The sequence below is a fragment of the Hemiscyllium ocellatum genome, chromosome 43, assembly GCF_020745735.1.
Source record: "Hemiscyllium ocellatum isolate sHemOce1 chromosome 43, sHemOce1.pat.X.cur, whole genome shotgun sequence".
NCBI classification, from domain to species: domain Eukaryota; kingdom Metazoa; phylum Chordata; class Chondrichthyes; order Orectolobiformes; family Hemiscylliidae; genus Hemiscyllium; species Hemiscyllium ocellatum.
Window position 1 is genome coordinate 26,494,993 of NC_083443.1, and position 23,176 is coordinate 26,518,168.

At 41.6% G+C, this 23,176-nt stretch overlaps 1 protein-coding gene across 1 annotated transcript in view; it reads left to right on the forward strand.

Annotated features, from left to right (window-relative positions):
• The window catches only part of camk2g2 (calcium/calmodulin-dependent protein kinase (CaM kinase) II gamma 2), a 354,839-nt gene that overhangs the window by 299,910 nt on the left and 31,753 nt on the right, over positions 1-23,176 (forward strand). The window contains exons 14-16 of the mRNA XM_060854081.1: positions 2,783-2,854; positions 5,552-5,596; positions 11,704-11,752. Coding sequence (XP_060710064.1) covers positions 2,783-2,854; positions 5,552-5,596; positions 11,704-11,752 — 166 coding nt within the window. The remainder of the gene's footprint in view (positions 1-2,782; positions 2,855-5,551; positions 5,597-11,703; positions 11,753-23,176) is intronic.

Consider the following 23,176-nt stretch of genomic DNA (forward strand, 5'->3'; position numbering starts at 1 on the left):
CCCTCAAAATACAGGTCATTCTGTTATAATGAGCATTTTGTTAATGCAAATTCACTATAACGCGATTCACAAATTGGGGACACTGTTTCTAAAGTGCGATCTTTTAAAGCATGTATCGGGTATGTGCTTCCAGCCCCATTAGTTTCGATGGTGCTGCTATTATGCAATTTTCTTTTAACGTGGGCTTATCTAAGAACGGAACTATGTTATAGCAGAACTGACTATGTTTTGAGAAGGTAGCCTGGACCCTAACTTTTTCTCATTCTAAAGGCATGTTCCAGATGCGATGCAACTACTCGACATTAAGCAAAACTCAATTTATTTAAACACAATAGTTAATGTGCAAACAAAAGAGAGAGGAATTTAGAATAACTTAAATATTGGAAAATTCAACTGAATAATAGACAGCACGTATTACTAATTAACTGTTCCAGTGTAATAACATCCCATAAACACAACCCTTGCCAAAAATGAAAAATCAGACACAGGTTCTCACATGCCATTGTCCAATCCAGGAGGGAAAAAGCGTCAACTGAATATTCAGAGAGAATATTGACCAGGAGAAATTCACTGAAACTTCCAACACTTTTGAGACCCCAAAGGCTTCTGCTCAAATCAAAACCTAAAAATTTTTAAAAATAAACTAGAAAACCTGGTCTTTGAGAGCTGGCCACTCCCAGGTGGCTGACATTGTTCCAACTTGAAAAAAAATCTCCAAAGGGCTCATGAATTTTATAATTTCTTAGGGGTGGTTTGACATTTCTGCCTTACAACCTCTTTTTAAAAAAAAAGAACTGAATAACCTCTTGAAGTGACAACATTGTTCCAAACACAATGCAGGACAATGTAAAACATTCATTTGTAAGTACAGGCAATGTTTGTATGACGAGTCTGTCAAATTATACCCCTATATGGGATTGTGTTCATAAGTACCAGTGTTTGTAAGTCAGGTAACCCCTGTATTCACATTGAGTTGTCAATCAATGTGAAATGGCAGGCAGCTTACTGTGACAATAGATGATTGTGAAACCAGTCATGCAGTCCTGATTCAAGAATGGAAGCTCACAGGCTTATGTCAACAGACACAATGAAATGTGCTATCAAAAATCTTGACTTCTTTCAAAGATTTAAAGGGTAACAAATCTAAATAGTTTCACTGTTCACTTAGAAAGTTGGCTTTGACCGTTACTTTGGACAGGTCATTCATTGTTCCAGTGAGCTTGACAGTGAATGAGTTCGTGCATCTTTCTGCATATTCACGCTTACTTTTAACTATTCCAAAGGGCACCTTGCTTTCTCAAAGATGTCACAAGACCAGATCCAGAAAAATACCTTAACACTGTAAAGGAATTGCCTAGTTAGGTAAAAAAAAATGCGCAAAGTTCAGATCAGCTGTTACGATATTGTCACTCCCCTAGATTACCAAAATTACAGAGGAGTAGAAGCAGTTGACGATTTAAATGCCTCCGTGATTTACGCATGTGCAAATCGTGCCCAGACGCTGAGAATATATGAAGTGCCACATTCAGGGGGTGGTACTTGTGATAAAGTTTGGGCATCTGCCATGATGGAGAAACTCTCCAGTGGGATGCAAATATGTGCCGTCACCTCGTCCATGTGACCGCGGCATTGTATAAGAAATAGATTGAAAAGCAAAGCTTGTGTTTGTATTGTGCTTGTTGTCAACTATACGCCTCTGAAGCATATTGGAGCCATGTTGGAGACGTTGCATTCAAATTATGCACGGCAACCTCCGACAAGCAGCAATATGATGGGGACCAGATAATTTGTTATGACAGTCTTGGTAAGAGGAAAAACTATTCTACAACTCTTCTACCGTGTTGTCTTTCATGTCGACTTGAGAAGTCTATGGCTAACCATCTTGTTTGGAAAGTACATCCAGCTATGCAATATTTTCTGAATGTCCTTCGGTTCAGTGCAACAGCATAAAACTTCCAAAGAACATATTAAAAGGTTCAGTCTTCAGTTTCTGAATGAGTTACATTTAACTCATTCATCACCCCTTCCCCCTGAAGCCTGTCCATTTGTCCAAAAGATCAGTAAAATGTCATGTCCCTGATCCATTAGGAATAAATAGTTTATATTTTTTTTAAAACCCTCTGAAGTAAACAGTGTATTGATTCAGCAATTGAAGGAAAGAACTTCAATTTACACAGCACTCTCCATAATGCCAAGGTACCTTACAGGTGATTGAATGCTGAGTTTTAAATGTAGGCATTGCTGCAGTGCATGGATATGATAAAATGAGTTAAGGAAAATGAGTATAAGTCTTAGATGAATTGCATATTAGGTTTGCAGGAAAGGTGCTTGAACATAGTGTTACATAAAATGTGTGTTCCCACACAGAGATAGAATGATCTGTGTTGTATGACTCTCAGTGCTTCCCACGTTTGGAAATTAACTCCTTGTTTAGGCAGATTTTCAGGCTTTAAATTATGGCCTTCCTTGGGATAAAGGAATTCTCCACAGTGAGGTGCAATCTCGTTGATCCGGTTGGGCTTAGTTTGGTTTGTATTAATAATCGAGAGTAAATGGCTGGTAAATATAGTAGCTGACCTGACCCCCCAAAAAAAAACTTCTTTTCAATTACTTTCTATCCTGCACCTCACTCTGACCCAAACTCGAAGGTAGTCTAAAGTGCAACTGAATCAGGTTCTGAAGGCACTATAACATTGCTGTAACTGCATGCTGTAAGTTGGTTGGTGTTACAGTGTTTCCAACTCATTTGTGAAAGCTAAACACCCTTTTGTTTTCTGCACAGCCACAGACAAACAACAGCAAAAACAACATAGTCAGCGCCCCAAAGGAAAACACATCTTCACCAACCGCAATGGTACCTGCTGACTTCTTTCATTACCTTCGTATTGTAACTTTACCTCCGTGAGGTCACGATGTGTTTCTTGTGCTTATTTTTTCAGGGGACAGTCCAGAATTCTGTATTGCAGTCCAGAAGTCAGCCAGGTTCCTCTGGGTGTGCGTTAAATATTGTTGGGTTAGAAGCTCCACGTTATTTTGGTGCCTGTTTATGGTATGAGGTGGAAACAACAGTCAGCAATGTCCATGAATCACATGTTCAGAAGGAATTGCTGGACATCTGAAAGCAGAAAACACTCAGTGAGTCTGGAAGCATCTGTGGAGGGAGGAGGAGAGTTAATGTGGCAGCAAAATATGCCTGAGGATGCTGGAAATCTGAATAGAAAAGGGTCAGAGTTACTCAGCGAGTCTGGTAGCATCTGGAGAAAAAGAAACAGAGTTAACGTTTCAAGTCCAGTTAAAGCATCATATTGGACTTGGAACGTTAGTGTTTTTTATTTCGCCACCATTGCTGCCAGATCTGCTGAATTTCACCTACACTTTCTGTTTGTATTTCAGAGGAATTAATGTGTCAGGCTGATGGGAGATGTTAAGGGATTAACAACTTTTAAACAAACACAGAACTAGGGATTGGGTCATAAATGGAATCAAAAGGCGATAGGATCAGGGGTGATTGAATGACAGATGTGATGGTGATGCAAGGCAGAAGTAGACGACAGTGAGACAAAGAAACAAAGAGCATGTGTGAATTGCTGCAGAGTAATAGCAAAGGAGGGAAGCATGAAAAACCGGACACAGCAGGGAGGGTTGGAGTGCTCCAGTAATGCCGTTGATTGGAATTGGCCCAAACACAAAGATGGTTGTTAAAATGGCCACCTGCACATGAGCCAGTGGGCTCGGTGATGCCAACCAATATGGCCAACTGTCCTTCCCGAAGCCAGAGTGTGTCAACATCGCTTTGTCCTGTGTGTCTATAACAGTATCATTATCTGTGTATGCACCTCCGATTGAGGTGGGACATCTGCGTGGCCAGGTGAGCCTGGGTCTGAAAGTCTGGTAGCGGGGTTATGGACCAGGAACAGGGGCCAAAAGATGGTGATGTGATGCTGGCTGTGGAGTAGAGCAGCCAATAGCTCCTTGTGTGGGTGAGAAAAAAAGAGAGAGTAGCCATTGCTTCACTGAGTGCCCAATTGTTTGCTCAATGGACAACACTTGTAGTTCACCTGTCGCTTTGCAATGCCGTTGCCCTGCCCAGTGGAGTGTCCACACTTGCATGTTCCTTGCTTCTTCAGCCCACAGCTCTGGGTGAAATCCAGGTAGACCCTATGGGTTCAAGGCACTCCTCAGGTCTTACAACGTTAGGTGGTCCCCACCCTGAGCACCAGCCCACAGCTAGCTATCCCCTGTTGCCAGCACCTTTCTCCTGGAGGAAATAGGAGCAATGGTCAGGACCTGAAGTTGTTCAAGCTTTATTTTGTGATGTGCAGTGAAACAGAAGAATGTGAAGTGGTTATTACGCCCAACAAAACTGATGGTAATATCTGAAAAGGTAAATCAGGGATATTGTCAAGCTTACACTGTCCACTCTGAAGCATTTCAGATGATAGTACATGGACCAGCCGATCAAAATAAGCTGACCACTGTTTTAGAAAATGTTCATGAAAAGCAATGGAAATATGTTAATAGTGTGGGGATTAACGTAGACCATTATCACATTCAACCACGCAACAAACTGGCATGAAAATCTTTGTTTAAGAAGTGGTAGTGCATCTAAAATAAATGTCTCCATCAAGATAGTAGGCATTTTTTTTTATTAATGCTCAGAGTAATTGATGCCTTGTACTTTATTGGGATGATTTAACAAAATGTTTTAAACTGCTCCAAGCAAGAACAATCCAAATGAGATTTGCTGCTATAGATCAGCTTTGCTGTATAATTTGAAGAATGTACACATGAGCTTAATCTTTTTAAGAAAACTTTTCTGAAAAGCTATTTTTTTAGAAAAAAACTGACTGGCATGAAACTGCAACACAAAGCAACCAGAACATTAACCTTTCTCTTTTAGTTACCAATGTCCCTACAATCATTTGTCGGTTTTACTTCAGATTTGCAGAACTCATGGGATATTTTATTTACTTGTAGAATTTTATCTTAATTGCTATTGAGTCTGGAGTATTTTGAAATTACAAGTTTGGTGGTTATAGAGATGAAGTAATTCAGGTTCCTTTATTAGTCAATACTGTAGTGCTGCTTAATGTGATTTATCTCTTGTTAACCCCCCTGTCCTCCAACTGGGACAGTCTGTAATTAATAAGACTCCAAATTTCCTCTCCTATGTGATGCTTCGTGACTTTGTCTGATTGCGACCGTGACTATTCCAAGCTTGGTCAATTTCATAGTTGCATTTAGTTGGAAATCTCTAGCCGAGGAACGGAAGGATGAGCAATGAACATTTCAAGCCAGTTGTCCAGTGACTGGGTATTGAAGTCTCCAGCTTTCCTAGATTGTTACATCTTCAAAGCTAACCTGGCCATTTTTTTAAACATATGCCAACGTTGTTGTAAATGGGATCAGGTAATGACTTCTGAAGCTGAATATGTTCTGTAACGTTATTGTTTTGTTCCCCTTGTTTTTTTTTAAAAGTGAAGAAAAATGACAGTGATGTTGAGTTGATTTATCTGGTAAAGCTCTTTTCTCTCCTGTTTTATCTACCCAGGAGCCACAGACAACAGTAGTCCATAATCCCACAGATGGCATTAAGGTACCAGTTTGAAGTCTACTACTCTGAATTTCTTGTGATTGATCCTGTACTTGGTCTTTTCTTTTGAAGATGCAGTAATACTGTGGTGGGTGTCAGAGGCCTAACTTTAAAGAGCAGGTTTCAGTCAAACTACTGATCTCGCATGTTAAATATATCGACCAATGGTGGAGCATTTAAAATTGGGAAATTGTACAAAGCCAGAATTAGTGTGCACACATCCTGTAGAAACTTGAGGCCATAGAGATAGGGGATGACAAGGCCACTTCATGTTTTGAAAGTAAGGATGAATTTTTTCAAAATCCAGGTACTGCTTGACTGGGAGCCAGTGCCAGTCAGCAGACAGTCTATTCATTGCTATTCTCTTGGTGATGATGAACTCTGTGATCTGCAATGGTCAAAACAAAAAAGCAACAAAAAAGTGGTAAACTTAAGTGTTATAAGTGATAACACTTATCAAAGTACCAGTTCAGCACCCTGAAGCTGTAATAAAAGAGCATCCTTTCAGTCATATCAGCTGTGACTCTGCTGGAGCCAGCATTATTCACCCAGGTGTATAACTGAGTGCAACAGCTTGCATTCCAACACGTTCAGTCACCAGGACTTCAGCACGCTGTTGTTTTGCATGTTGACTTATGTGAAAGTGTTAATTTGCCAAAGAAAACCTTTGAATTGAATTAGGAAATTGCACCTCGAGATAATGTGTTTTGAAATTCAGCAGACGTTGATATTATAAAATGCTGTTTTTAATATGGTTTGAGTCACTTTTACAACCCAGTTAAGTTTCTGAAAGTAATCTAATATATACTGTACTGAGTAAATTTCCCAGTTACAATGGGGAAATTAAACATTGCCAATCCACCTAACCTGCTCATCTTTTGACTGTAGGAGAAAACTGGAGCACGGGGAGAACATGCAAACTCCACGCAGTTGCCCAAGGCTGGAATTGCACCCAGGTCCCTGGCACTGTGAGGCAGTAATGCTAACCACTGAGACACCGTGCCATGGAGCCACGTTCAATTCCAGCTTCCTGTCTGTGTTAGAATTTGCAAATTCTCCCCATGTGTGTGTGTGCTTCCACCAGCTGCTCCAGTTTCCTCCCACAATCCAAAGATGTGCAGGCCAGGTGGATTAACCATGGCAAGTGCAGGGACAAGAGGACGGGGTGGGGCTGTGGGTGAGATGCTCTTCAGAGGGTCAGTGCAGATTTGATGGGCCAAATGGCCTTTTTCCACACTGTGGGATTTCTGTTATTCTAAAGGTAAAGTCATCACATTCCCCGAGGACCACGGGGCTGCTCTCTCGTGAGAGAGTGACAACTGGTGATGGTTTTACTGATGAGGTTGGTAATCCCAGCTGATGCAGAAAGTGCAGTATAGCTTGAAAGTACCATAATACAACAGCACGGTAGCCTGATTAAATTGATAAGGCTGTGTAAATGTCCAACGGGTTGTTGGATTGTTGTCTGGTGGTACATTGCCCTTGTAACTAAGGTTAACTGTTGGCAAAAGAAATATTATCCATCTTCACAAGGCCTCCATTATAGGAATAACTTCTACAGCACAGCCTGTAAACAGTTTCTGGTCCCTGATATGCGATATTTACAGAGGTGAGCCAGTGTTACAGGCACTGCGAGTGAATCAAAATTATTACAATCTTTCAAAAGTGGCTTGAAAATAGCCCGAGAAGCTAAAGCCTGGATTTGGTTTTAAACGGTGACAATTACTTCAGGGAATGATGCTTTTTAATGTTTTAAAGATGATCTCAGGATTTCTTGAAAAGGTTAATGGCTGCAATTTCTTTTTCCCTGAGTGACACTTCTCCAGCCAACAGCAATTTGCTATCAGCCTTTAACTAATGGTCTGTTTTGCAAATGGCGAGAGCCTTAAAAGTGTTTACTGCTGACAAATCCAACAATCGAAGAACTCCAGCCCCCTTCGGCAAATCTGTGGAAGGGTAAACAAATCTGGCCTCGCTTGGCTGGCTGAGTGTTGCTGCTTACTGGAAGCACAGTGACGCAGTGAATTGTATTAAGTGCGGTACTTCCACATCCTGTGATTTGTGTTACTGATGCTGGCTTAGCACTGGAGCGCTTGTCACTGCAATGGCTACAGTAGCGGAGGTGGCAACAGTTATATTTGCACTCTCATTAGCTCCAATTAAGATTATTCGTGTCCTGGGGAGAGGAGGACATTGGAGGAGGTGGTGGGGGAGGTGGGTAATTAGCAATCTCTGTGTGGGCTGACTCACGGCTAAAAGAAAGAGCGAATAAGCAGCCAGCATTCCAGTCCCTGATCTGCAATCTGTTTACCCTCCTTTTGTGAAAGGACAGTTGCTTTTGGGCAGTGGCATGAAAGGGTTTGGTCAAATGGCCGAGTCACATATGCTTAAGAGTCATTTCAATACTCAGGGAATGACATTTTAATGAGGACTAGAGCCTGAAAGGAGAGGGAAAAGCAACTCAATTTTGAGTTTGCGGTTTTCGAAAAAAACTGCCATTAAAACCACAAACTGGACATTTTCAAAACCCAGCCTAAGCTGCAGCAGTCTGGATGCTTTTGTCTGATCATTCGATCCACATTTATAAATTGAATTGTGAATGACCTCAGTACGAGGATGTGTCCCATTGCTTTCTGCGTCGTTTGATTTCGGGTGACAGGGGTTCTATGCAGAAGCAAAACTGCCAACCGCAGATGCTGGATTGGAAGTGGCAGTTTTGACATTTGGGGCCCTTTGTTGTGCAGTTGATGTGTAATCAACGTCACACGAACCAGGAGCAAATCTGAAGGGAGTTTGGAGATGTGACGGTAAAAGTATTTTTCTCAAGTAGAGCACTGAAACGCACACACACATTTATGGAGCACTTGAGAGAAAATTTGCTTTGTCTCTCTGAACTATATGAAATACTTTTGATGCCAACTATTTAACTGCACGTTTGAAGGTAGATGTGGGATATAATCAGAGTGAAATGCTGCCCAATTTCTCGGATCAACTGCCCTCAGTGTTTTGAGTGTTTACAGAATGGTCCTTAATGTAAGCATGGCAACACATTAGGATGATATAGCTGCTGAGGGGCGACCTTTCTGTCCATCTCAGACCAATGCTAATAGCCTCAAGGTCATGGGTTCAGTGGCCCTCCTGACCAAGTCTGCAGGCTTCCAACTATGAAGTAGATGTTCAATAAGATGGAACAAATGCTCTGAAGAGGGGATGTAGTAGCTCAGTGGTGAGCACTGCTGCCTCTCAGCACCAAGGATCCAGATTCAATTCCAGCCTTGGGCATCTGGCTGTGTGGAGTTTGCACATTCTCCCCGTGTCTGTCCGGTTTCCTGCCTCAGTCCATAGGTGTGCAGGTTGGGGTGGATTGGCCATGCTGAATCGTCCACAGTGTCCAGGGATGTGCAGGCTAGATGGATTAGCCATGGGAAATGCAGGGTTACAAGGATGGGGGGGGTGGGTTGGGGGGTGCGGCAGCAGCGGGGTGGTCTGGGTGGGATGCTATTCGGCGTGGTGTTATGGATACGATGGGCCAAATGGCCTGCTTCCATGCTATAGGAATTCTTTGATACTGGGCAGTGAGAGACTGCCAGGGAGCAGAACATTTTGGTTTTGAGTTCAACCTCACACGACCGCCATGACCACTGTTACCTCATCCCCTCGGATGTACCTGGTCCACTTCCAACTATGGGAAAGTTCTGAGAGAATAACGTGGCATTTGACAGTTGAAGATTCAACATGAAAACGAGATAACAAATACAAAGGACCCTCAACTCCATATTCCAAATCATAAGGAATATTAACAGAATTCTTTATAAGTGAAGTGTACAAAAGCAACATTAATGCTGAGTATTCATCTGTTGCCTGGACCGACTTGATGAATTGCTTCAAAAACAACTATTGAGATCTCAGAGAAGTGCTCAATGTTCGAGGCTTTTCATTTTTCTTTCATTCAGGAGTGTTGGGCCTGGCTGGCTGGATCAGTATTTATTGCCCATCTGCTCTTGAGAAGCTGGTGGGGGCTGCCTTCTTAAACCGCTGCAGTCCATTTGGGGTAGGGGGTAGGTCAACAATGCCTTTAGGGAGGGAGTTCCAGGACCTTGACCCAGTGACAATGAAGGAACAGTGATATATTTACAAGTCAGGATGATGAGTGGCTTGGAGGGAAACCTGCAGGGGGTGGTGCTCCCACGTATCTGATGCCCTTGTTCTTTTAGGTAGTGGTGGTTATAGGTTTTAAAGATGCTGTCTAAGAAGCCTTGATGAATTTCTGTAGTGCATCTTGTCAATGGTACAAAATGCTTACTGAGCGTCAACAATAAAGGGAATGAATGTTTGAGGATGTGATGCTTTGTCCTAGACAGTGTCTTCTCGGGTGTTGGTGGAGCTGCAATCATCCAGCCAAATGGGAAGTGTTTTATCACACTCTTGACCTGTGCCTTGCAGGTGGAGGACATGCTTGGGAAGTCAAGAAGTGAGTTATTCACTGCAGGATTTCTAGCCTCTGACCTGCTTTTGTAACTACAGTATTTACATGACTCGTTCAGTTCAGTTGCTGGTCAATGGTAACACGCAGGACTTTGGTAGTGGGGGATTCAGTGATAGTGATGCCCATCACGGGGCAATGGTTGAATCTCTCTTGTTTGAGTTAGCCATTACCTTTGAAAAGGCTTCAAATAATAGCAACTGAAAAGGTAACAGTAAGAAGAAAGTCAGGTGGAGTTTTTCACACAAAGTACAGTGGACACTCAGAGCTGAACTGCAGTATGTCTTGAGTTGATTGTTATGATTATGTTGAAAGTGTGTCCCATGCACTTAAAGGAGAAAGAAGCTGACTTAAGTACGGGTTTAAGAGAAAAAGAAATCATTGCAAAGGCAGCCAAAAAATGCCTATCTTGTTAAGTTAGCAAAAGCGCCACACAATCCATGTTTGGGCATTACTGTTCCATGAACGCAGTGATTCAAGAACATGACTCATCACCATCTTATGGCTGGGCAATAGAATTCCTACAGTGTGGCAGCAGGCCATTTGGCCCATTGAATCCTTACAACCCTCCAAACAGCATGCCATCCACTCCCTATTCTGCACTTCCCATGACTAACCCATCTAGCCCAAACACTATGGGACAATTTAGCATAGCTGAACCACCTTAACTGCACAACTTTGGACTGTGGGAGGAAACCCACGCGCACACAGGGAGAATATGCAAGTTTCAAACTATCACCCGATGGGGTGCTGGAATCGAACCCTGGTCCCTGGCGCTGTGAGGCAACGGTGCTAACTACTGAGCCACCATGCTGCCCTTACCAAATGTTGGCCTTAGCAGCAGTGCTTGCATCCTGTAAAATAATATATTATTTTAATTACACAGCCGCATTTGCTGCTGTGTGCACCCAACGACTGATCTTCACCAACTGGTCCCATAAGCTGTAAATCTGTGCGTTTATGTCTGTAGATAGTTTCCTAGAGTGACAGCAATTTCTCAGTCAGACTGGAGATGTTCGGAGATCTTCCCCATCAGTTGCACCTCAGGATTACACTCTGGAAAATGGTTTTATGTCCAAAATCCATATGATCCAAATACCCTGCACTTGCTGCATTCTGTTGGAGACATGACCCTGCTCTTATCAGGAGCATTTTCTTGTTTTACTTGTGTGTTTTGTGACGAATGAGCAGTGCCCCAAAAACTTGTGATTTCAAATAAACCTGTTGGACTCTAACCTGGTATTGTATGACTGCTGACTTTTTAAATTGGCACTGTAAACAGACTTAGTTTGCTTGACTGCTTGTTGTAAAACAGACTGCTGCTGTAAGTTGGTCAGAAGGAGGCCTCTGATGGCAAGTAGTTTGTTTCACTCAGAGAAATGCAGAAGACTAGCTTCAAAATCCACTTTGCACAATGTGAAAAGACCTTGAATTCTATGTATGAATCAAATTAAAGATAATTATCGATTATTATAGTATATTAGGGTTTATGGCTGATTGAATCAATTAAGCTGTCACTATAAATATCAATGTCAAATGTTTCTGGTTTTGCTCTTCATTCCTTAAGTGGGAAATCAAGATTATGTCTGTTTGACTTCTGGTTTTGAAAAATGTTTCTGTTTCCTAGGGGTCAACAGAGAGCTGCAACACAACCACTGAAGATGAGGAGGGGAAAGGTAGGTGTTTATTAATGCTGAGCCAGTATTTTAACCTGTGCCAGAGGAACCTATGTAACTATTCAGACCTGCTGATAAACTCCAGCCAGTTATCTTCCTCAGTTTTTGTTTGGTAAGGTTATACTCTGTTGTTCTGAATATGTATACATCTTTTTAAAAAGTTGGGTTTCAATTTGCTTATTTGAATTAGGAAGATGCAGATGTGGATTTGTGTGTGTGTGTGTGTGTGTGTGTGTCTGTCTACACAGAGCCAGGTGTGAAGGTGGATTTATCTTTGCTTCCATGATGTCTCGAGCATTGCAGATCAGACACCCAAGCAATTTCTAGTTAAATGCCAAAGCAGTGCAAATGACTATATGATTTACATGTGAACACAGAAGCGTGACCTATTCACTTATGGTCTCTGTAGTCATTCATCATTCTCATTTTGCTTGCTAACTTCTCCCTTAAGTTTGCTTTTATTATTATGTGTTTGGTTTAAATCCTACTTGCAATGTTGGGAATAGACATCAACTGAAAACAACATTTAGGCTTCAAGCATCACATAAGCTGTGGTTATATCATTCCAACAGCAATGGGCATTGTCTCAAACCACAGCAAGGGAACGTGTATGCCAATGTGTTAAAGTAGAATTTGAGGTTATTTGAAGCAATGTTATAAGATCAATTCCAACAACCAACCTACAAGTTAGCTGTGTGAGGTTCTGATGGAGATGGTAGTTCTGCATTGGTTGTGCGATTGGACTGTCAGGCACTGTACTTGGAGATGTAGTAACCGTGTTACAAGATCCTTTGGTCATACACAGCAGGATTGAGTATCACAGAAACCTGACGGCTTTGGGTGGAAAATACAGTTTCAAATTAAGAATGCTGCTTAATGTGAAGCCTGACCAACAACCATTTTCAGAGAGGGAGAGCAATTATGAAAATGAATCACTCAAAATGCAGTTCCTAAAGGCACTCTGTGTTTTGTGAAATCATTGATCAGTGTTTATCGTCCCCATAATTTTGCTGTCAAACTGCCTCCAAGCTATCTTGCTGCATTGATGTATGTGCACATCATCATTGCATTTGGCAAACTGCATCCTGATACCAAAAGTTTGCTGATATTAACAATCAAAAAAATTGTAGATCTGTAGGGGTGCTATGCATCGATTATCTTAAAAGTGACACTTAAAGCAGAAGTAAACTGTAGGAGGCCTAAGCTGTTAACTTTCTTATAAGATATTTAAGTAGCAAGACTGCTCACATTTCTTAATAAACACACAGCTGACTACAGGCCAGAAGACAGGTCAACTCCCTTTCCTCCTCACCCACATCAGTAGCCATGTTCTGTGTTCACAGAGCAGAAAACACATTAGAAAGAACTGAAAACAAAAAATGTTGGAGATCACAGCGGGTTAGGCAGCATCCATGGAGAGAGAGCAAGCTAACGTTTCGAGTCTAAATGACTCTTCAGCAGAGCCTCCATTTTTGCACTCCCAAACATCTACATCTATCATTGACACTGTATACTGCAAAGATGACAATGGATCTCAAAGAAGGGATGGATGCTTTGAATGTTGTCAAATCTATATGTTTTCAGAATGAAAGATATCTTTTGACTTCAAAAGAAAAATGTTGCTGCTGATATCAAAAAGAATGCATCAAATTAATCTTTTGATGAACAAAATAATCTCATCTTTCAAACTTGGCTACAATGATGTACAATGTAAGAGCATGGTGAGCTCAGAACTCACCATACACTGGCAATGCTCACCATTCCCCCAGCGTCACAATTACAAAGCAAGTAACAGATCAGCAGCACATGCAATAACACGATGTATTCAGTTCTCACTATATGTGGCTGTCTGTGGAAATGTGCTTTGCAGGACATCTGTGGAGATCTTGAGAAGAATTGACTGGGTTGGCTTACAAGTGAGAGGGGCAAGTTTCTTGCATCAGAAGTGATATTCTGTGTGGCAACCTTTAACAGAGTAGGCATGAGCTTCACCCTTTAGACCTGTCAGTAGGAGGTCTGTAGCCCATGATGTCAGGCTGGGAAGTTGTGATCACAAAGCAAAAACAAATCCGTCCTCAGGAGGCAAACCATCTCCTCGGGTAAGACCCAGAAGATTCCAAGAAATCAAAGCAAACTGATGAAAGAAATGATGTTTTTTTTGGGCTGCATGCTTTATCAATGCAATTGCAGCCTTAGAATCTGATGACGGCTATTTTTCCAGAGTCCAAGTCACTAACTATTCTGAATGCAGTGGACAATAAAACATCATACGTGTGTTGTGCCTTAGGGCAATATAGAAATAACTTATGCTAACTATGACAAAAAAAAGCAAGTGCCATCAAAATTGATGGAAGGACAAGCTAGTAGGCCAAGATATCATTCTCCACCTCAGTGTCATGCATGTAAACTAAAGTTTTGGTGGAGTTATTTTTTTTAAACATAGACTTGCTTTAACCAATAGTATTTAGTTTCTGAACATCTCTCTGGAGGGATAGCAGAGATCTCTAGATTACCAGTCCAGCAACATATATCACAATATGAGCCCTGCAGATGGAAAGCTGTCATCCAAAGCATCAATAGTTATCTCATATTCCCTTTCGCATCTCAGAGAACCATTCAGCTATCTTGTCTCTTCCATGAAATTTGGATCGTTCATTTACTGTTGGGTTGCAAGTAGATTTGGGAGTAGTTTGCACCTGTCTGGTAGAAGTTTCTTAATTATTTGCAGATGAGATTAATTAAATTTCTTTTCCTTGTAAGCTCTGTTGTGCATTTGAAATATGGTGCCGACGTCAGCAAGTGAATTGTAGCCATTTTGCTCCAGGTGATGACACCTTTGAGAAAGTGACGAACTGCAGATGCTGGAGATCAAAGTCAAAAGGTGTGGTGCTGGAAAAGCACAGGTGGTCAGGCAGCATCTGAGGAGCAGGAGAGTTGACATTTTGAGCATAAGCTCTTAATCAGGACTTGCCTTTCTAGCACCACACATGATGATACCTTTGCCCCTTCTAACATTGCATTCAGTGACCACTAACACAGGGATGCTCTGTGACACCTTTAGAATGAAAGCAGTTCAGTCGGCGTGCCCATGACATGGTGACAGCTAACACAGCGTGAACCGCTCATATTATCCATCTGTTTCGGATTTGACATTTTACAAACAGGTGACCTTTCTGACCCATGTTGACTCTACCCCATGTTTTTATGTTTTGAAACTAGCAGCAAGACATACGGCCTGCTTACACCACTGGCTTTTAAAAAAAAATTGCTCGCAGGTTATTGCTCTCAATGGCAAGGTCAGCATTTATTACCAGTCCCTAAATGCCCAGAGAGCCAGCCACATTGCTGTGGGTCTGCAGTCACATGTAGGCCAGACCAGGGAAGGATGGCAGATTTCCTTCCCTAAAGAATCAAATAGGTTGTTATGAAAATTGACAGTCGTTACCATTGGGCTAGCTCCTTACGTTGAATTTAAATTTCACCATCTGCCACGGTGGGGTTTGAACACATGTCACTAGACCGTTAGCCTGGGCTTCTGGATTACTGGTTATCAATTTGCCACTGAAACCCTAGAAGGATTAGTCCCAGGTACCTGGGATTAGTGATGGCAAAAGATTGAATTTTGGAAATGGAGATTCAGGGAATGATTAGCTGTCGTGGAACTAACTGGAAGACGTGCAATGGAGTGGTGTGCGATAGATAGGTATTGCTGATGGGAAACACTTACAGGATAGTAGTGAGACTGACCTCACTTTATTGGGCTACATCAAGAGCAATAATTGGATACTAATGAAATTCAGATAAAGAGATGAATGCATGGAGTAACAAGGAAGGGCAAAATCAGAAACCAGCATATCAAGGGGATCAGTGAAGGTACTGGCAGCATCAAAGGAAACAGCCAAAGAGAGATTGAAACGGTCTGGTCATCTGTTGTGGTCTGAGGAGGGAAATATGGTTGGGGCAAGTGATAAAGTTGCAGGAAGAAGGAGGAAAGGAGGCTCGAACACCAGATGGCAGAATCCGATGATGAGAGAATTAATGCAGTGGGACTGCAGAGGAATGGGTGAATGATGGGAGGAAAGGGAGAGGCTAACCAACCCAACATTGTGGCAATCCCATGGAAAATCCCAGGATAAGCTGCAAAGAGAAGAGGACAAGGTACAGTACAAAGCAGTGCTAGCCATTGTAAATCCTAAAACATAAACATATATATTTTTAAAATACTGTGAATGTTGTCAGTTCCATCAATTTCAAACCAAGAAAAGAAATTTGCATTGCACACAGCCCAGGACTCCTGTAATAACATCAGCATTGACTGCTACTGCTCAGACCGAATGGCAAGCTGTGATTGGTTTTGAATTAGAGTTAGATATTGCTGGCACAGGAATGTCGTTGTTATGATCCCAGCTGGTGTTATCACTGGACAAGTCAGGTCCCATACTTAAATCTAACTTGATAGGTCATAGTTTTCAATATGGTTTTGACAAGGTGGTCTTCACTGAAACACAAGTGCTGCAGATTTGGTTTTAACAATAAAACAGAAGTTTACTATACAAGAGAAATGAAAATAAAATAGAATAAACCAAATTATATGCATATAACATGAGTTTAAAAATTGCAAATCCCAAGATAAATTACTATGCTATTGATTTCAATATCACTCTTCTCAATCATACCTATAGTGATTAACTTAATGGATGCTTCAATTCTCAGCCTTGAAAACATGATAGACTCATCCTTGAATCGTTATTGACATGAACTTAAATTTTCTCAGTTTCAAGTAAATGCTTCACGGTTTTAACCAAACAGTTCAGATCTAGTATTGTATAACTACACTCCTTAACCTGTTTCTTAACTGAGCAAACCTATCCTCCTCCTTCAGGAGAAACTGTTTTCCATAACCAGTTTCAACTAGGACTTCTGCAAAACTGAAAGTAGAAGGGCTTTCCAAGCTGTGGTTGATTTCCTGAACAATGTTTCCTCCTGTCAGGTCTGCACACACCATTCACTACTAGTTTCTCCAATCATTGCCGTGCATGGACTTCAGAGATCCAAGCAGTGGTTGACAAAATTGGAGGGAATGTTGCCTCAAGCCAAAACAGATATACTGGATCTTTCTAACTGAAGCTTAATACACTACACTGTTTACCTTGTTCAGTCATCAAACCTCTCCCAATGTAAACAAATTCTCACTAGCCTCCAAAAGCAATACTATTCGCTTTTTTTTTTGAAAAGCACACAATGACTTTAGAATGCATTGCAAGTTAATAATTAAACCCATCACACACACACAGGACAAACCTACATGCCACTAGTTCAAAATCCAGATTCCAAAATAAATGGGGTGTGTATATATCTACTTTACATTTTCCACTGAAACATTTCTGAAGCCAAGTGAGAAATCACAACTCAGTGTACATGTAGTTAACAATCAATATATGAATTAGATAAAAAGTATGAGCAGTTTTGTGTGTGCATGTGCTGATCTGATTTTGAATAACGATAATGTGAAAATAAATGTTTTTATTCACTTCAAATAGAACAAATGTTAAATCATTCATTGATTTTCCTGCCACCCACACCCTTTATTACACGCTGGTACAAAAGGATGTGTTTTATTTTTTGTGCTGTTTTATTTCCATGTTGTCTGTCTCCTGTTTGTAACGGCTGTTTGTTCTCCACAATGCCACTGCGCAATGAGCGCCAGCATCCGCACCTGATGCCGGCGATGACAGTAACGGTCTTACACAGAGTCAGTCCACTGCCTTGCATTCAGCCGAATCAGTTCATGCTGATCAGCCCCCTGAGGTGACACCCTGTAAGTGAGCAGCAACCATCATCCCTGTTTGCTGCCCTCCGGTGTGTGTTGTGTGGTGTTGCGTGAAGTGGTACTCACCTTAGGATTTTGCATGGAAATTGGATTGTGATCAAAGGTGTGCTGGTCAGATTTTTCACTTGGACTTTGCAATCTACTTTGCAAACTTCAAGCTTTGTAAGTGTGTGTGCTTGTAGCCAGTGATAAACTTACAAAGGTATACAGTTTGCTTTAGATAATAATGTACAATAACAATCCATTTAGCTTGGTTGCTTTCATTTTAATGAGCCTTCTAAGCTGCAAATGTGTATTATCTTTTCCACCTACAAAGCTATTAGCTAACCATTATCATCAGTGTTACAAAGGAGCATGCACAGGAGTTGTAGGGTTGTGCACTGCGATTGCCTGACTAGCTTGCTCTTGGCACTCTCCAGTGGCTCTGTTACAGAACAGCAATAGCAGGAGGCTGAGTCAGCAGCCTCCTTGTCCCAGTCTGTGCACTAGCACATGTCCTCAGCCTCTCTTCTTACGGACACACTTCTCTCCTTATCTCTTGTCACCCTCTCATAGAGTTTGTTATAAACCTGTAAGTGGGAGTTCATATTCATTGCACTGATATTACAGTAGAAGGCTTTGTAAGATCAGCAACGGAATTTTGATCTTCTGGGTCTCATTATTTACAGTAGCAGGATAGGATGTAAAACTTTCTCATTACTGTTCTTGATGGATTTTGGAAAACATCAATTACACTGAATTTACACCCAAATGGCTTCTCCAAAATCTATCATGCATTGAAAGCAAACATAACTTCTTAAAAACTGAAAAAAACAGCAAATGCTATAATTCAGAAACAATAACAGAAGTTGCTGTAAAAGCTCAGCAGATCTGGCAGCATCTGTGGAGAGAAATCAGAGTTAACATTTTGGATCCAGTGAGCCTTCTGAGAAGGGTCACTCGACCCAAAACATTAAGATTAGATTAGATTTCTTACAGAATGGAAACAGGCCCTTCAGCCCAACAAGTCCACACCGACCCTCCGAAGAGCAATCCACCCAGAACCATTCCCCTACATTTACCCCTTCACCTAACACTATGGGCAATTTAGCATGGCCAATTCACCTAACCTGCACATTTTTGGAATGTGGGAGGAAACTGGAGCACCCGGAGGAAATCCACACAGACACTGGGACAATGTGCAAACTCCACACAGACAGTTGCCTGAGGCGGGAATTGAACCTGGGCCTCTGGTGCTGTGAGGCAGCAGTGCTAACCATTGTGCCACTGTGCTACCCATTAACTCTGATTTCTCTCCACAGATGCTGCCAGACCTGCGTAACATTTACAATAATTTCTGATTTTGTTCATAACATCTTCAACCTTCATCATAATTTAGATGTCTGACACTAGGGTTCATGTTTAAAATTTGACCCTGTCCTCATTCATGGGCAGCAGCGTCCTATCTGTGATTAAGTGATTAAGCTGCAAGTACTGTGTTTGATCTAAATCGTCCAATGCCCTTTTCATCAACAGTGAAACCTCATTGATTTATACTCATCTTGCTGCTAATGAATCACAATTTGCCAACCTCACTCCATCCTAGTGACACTGACATCTTGATAAATTAATTCTTTGGAAAACCACCAATCTCCTTGTGATTAATAACTTACACTGTTGTCCCATTTAACATACACGTCTCGTCCCATGCTCCTGTAAAAATCAATTTTGCACCAAAATCTATTTGCTCAGAAGAGAATTTGATCTTTATGATGCAACCTATGCATTCTTATTGTATCATCCGCAAAAGAGCAAGTGTTGGTGACAGTATTGGTGTCTAAATCATAAATAGCCAATGTCCCCAGACAGCTCCCTGAGGTTTGCTTAATTATTCTTAAATGGGAATTGGGCATTGCAGGCTAAATTAGCATATATTGTCCATCCTTAATTGTTCTTGAGAAAGGGATGATGAGTTGTCCTCTTACGATGTATCTCCTCCTTTCGTGACCTTTTCATTTCAAGTTAAAAAGCTACTCTTCAATTTTCCAATGAGCAACATATTGTCCTTGTTCAGCTGTTCCTATTAAAAGGTGTGATATCCATCACAGGTTCCAGTGCTTTATGGTAGGTGTTGTGGTGTAAGTTCTCTGGGACCTAGGAGCCACTTTCTGATGATGTCACATAGCTGCACATCACTATGTACAAATAACACAGTGTGGACAGATTCACAAAAGACCAAACAACTCCAGACTGGATTAAACTACACTGTAACTAGAGAAATTCTTGTGAGCACTTGGGTGGGAACACTTACAGAAGATAGATCATTCCTTAACTAGTGTAACTATATGTCTGAGCATGGTATATCTATGATTACCTTGTATTTATTATTAATGAACATTACTAATATTAATGTCATTCATTAATGTTAGAAAAGTTGCATTTTCCCAAATAATTAGCATCACTTAGTGACCAAAAAAAATTTAAAATGATACATTGTTCATCACAGCACCAGGGACCGGGTTCGATTCCAGCTTCGGGCGACTGTCTGTGTGGAGTTTGCACATTCTCCCCGTGCCTGCGTGGGTTTCCTCCGGGTGCTCCGGTTTCCTCCCACAATCCAGAGGTGTGCAGGTTAGGTGAATCGGCCATGCTAAATTGCCCGTAGTGTTAGGTGCATTAGTCAGAGGGAAATAGGACTGGGTGGGTTACTCTTCGGAGGGTTGGTGTGGACCTGTTGGGCCAAAGGGCCTGTTTCCACACTGTAGGGAATCTAATCTAATCTAATGTCATTCCCAGTACAATAACAATCCCTGTGGGCAGGGTTGGTGCTCCAGCCAATACCAGAAACCACTCCATCACTGTCTCAGTGTCAAGCACAATGGCTGCTACAATAACAATCTGCATTTCATTGATGTCTTTAATGTAGCTAAACATCCTACGTTGGTTTCCGGGAAGGTAATCAGAAGACATACAGTGAGTTAAAGATGAAACGTTAGGATGAGGCCAAAAGATTGGACAAAATGAAAGGTTTTAAGAAGCATCTTAAAGGTGGAGAGGGAGAGAGAAGGTGTACAATTACACCAACAGCTCAACTTCAGTTCCCACACTGACTGAGGTGACCACAAAGGTCCCTGCTTTTCAACCTCTCCCCTCATCTGAGGTGCAGTGACCCTCAGGGTAAACCCTCTCCAGTTATCTCTCTCTAATGAGAGAGCAGCCCTATGGTCCTCTGAGACGAGGGTGACTTTACTATTCATTCTTTAAAAGCAGGAGATCAAGACCTCCCTGAGTCAAGCTTGGAGATTGTATAAGGAAATCGGAATTCTTTGCATGTTTTGACATGTATACTCCTCGAAACTGCTGATGTCTCTATTTGCCATCAGGCAGTAAGAAATAGGAGAAGGTCATTCGGCCCCTCAGGCCTGCTCTGCCATTCAGGAGAATCATGGGTGATCCAACATTCCTCACGTACATTTTCCTACCCTTTCCCCTAATCATTGATCAAGAATCTATCTCAGCTTTAAGTATACAGAAGGACTCTGCCCCCACAGCTCACCATGGCAAAGAATTTCAAAGACTCACAACCCTCTGAGAGAGGAAATTCCTCCTTATCTCAGTCTTAAATTGGTGTCCCTTAATTTGAGACGATGCCCTCTGGACCTAGACTCTTCCATTAAGGGAAACATCCTCTCAGCATTTACCCTGGACAGCATGGAAACAGACTCTTCAGTCCAACTCATCCATGCCAACCAGATATCCTAAACTGATCTAGTCCCATTTGCCAGGATTTGGCCTTTATCCCTCTAAATCCTTCCTTTTCATGCACCCATCCAGATACATTTTAAATGTTGTTATTGTACCAGCCTCTATCACTCCCTCTGGCAGCTCATTTCCACATATGCACCACTCACTGTGTGAAAAGACTTCCCCTTAGGTCCCTTTTACATCTTTCACCTCTCACCTTAATCCTATTTCCTCCAGTTTAGGACTCCCCTACCCTGAGGAAAAGACTTTGTCTATTTACCCCAGCCATGCCCCATATGATTTTGTAAACCTCTATAAGGTCACCCCTCAGCCTCCGACGCTCCATGGAAAATAGCCTTAGCTTATTCACCCTCTCCCTGTAGCTCAAACACTCCAATCCTGACAACCTCCTTGTAAATCTTTTCTGAACTCTTTCAAGTTTCACAACATCCTTCCTATAGCAGGGAGACCAGAATTGAACGCAGTGTTCCAAAAGTTGCTTAACTAATGTCCTGTACAGCCACATTATGACCTCCTAACTCCTATCTCAGTACACTGACCAATAAAGGCAAACCTATCAAATGCCGTTTTCACTATCCTATCTACCTGCAACTCCACTTTCAAAGAACTATGAACCTGCACTCCAAGGTGTCTTTATTTGGCAACACTGCCCAGGACCTTACCATGAAGTGGAGAAGTCTTGTCTTGATTTGCCTTTTCAAAATGCAGCATCTCACATTTATCTAAATTAAACTCCATCTGTCATTCCTCAGCCTATTTGCCCACCTGATTACGGTCCCTTTGTATCCTGAGGTAACCTCCTAGGCTGTTCACTACACCTTCAATTTTGGTGTCATCTGCAAACTTAATATCTATACCTCTTTTATTCATATCCAAAACATTTATACAAATGACCACCTAAGAATCCTGTATGTTTCAGTAAGATCACCTCACATTCCTTTAAATTCCAAGAGGTAGAGTCCCCATCCATTTAGGCTTTGCTCATAAGACAGTCTGTCCATACCAAGGATAATACCAGTGAACCTTTAGTGAACTGCGTCCAATTAAATGACTTGTTTCCTTAATTAAGGGCACCAAGACTGTTCACAGTACTCCAGATGTGATCTCACCAGCACCTTGCACAGTTACAACAAGACATCCCTACTCTTATACTCTAATTCCTTTTTAAATAATGCCAACATTCCACTGGCCTTCCTGCTGCATCTGTGTGCAAGCTTTCTATATTTTACGCATCTCTCTAAGAGATCTCTAAGCTCCCTTGTGTTGCAGCTTTCTGCAATTGTACTCCATTTAGATAATTCTGTGTGCTTTTGTTCTCCCTTACAATATGAATAACTTCACATTTTCCCACATTATACTCCATTTGCCAACATTTTGACCTGTTTCAACAGAATCTCAGCAAAAGCCCCTCACCAGCGGGGACAATTTTCATGTTGCAAATTAGCCAGTGCAGAAAAACGGAGGTCTAAAGTGAATTGTTCCACAGAAGTGCAAAGAGCTAGAATCCAAGTGACAAGGGACATTCTGAACACTTGACAGTTCATCTGTACAGGCAGTTCAGAGAAAGTTCACTTGGCTGATTCCTGGAATGAAGGGATTATCATAGACATTCAAGTTTGGGCCAGCACTCATTTGAGTTTAGAAGAATGTGAGGTGATTAAATTAGATTAGATTAGATTCCCTACAGTGTGAAAACAGGCCCTTCAGCCCAACAGGTCCACACCGATCCTCCACAGTGTAACCCACCCAAACTTCTTTTCCCTTTGAGTAATGCACCTAATTGACAATTTAAGCATGGCCAATTCACCTGACCTTTGGACTGTGGGAGGAAACCCGTGCAGACACTGGGA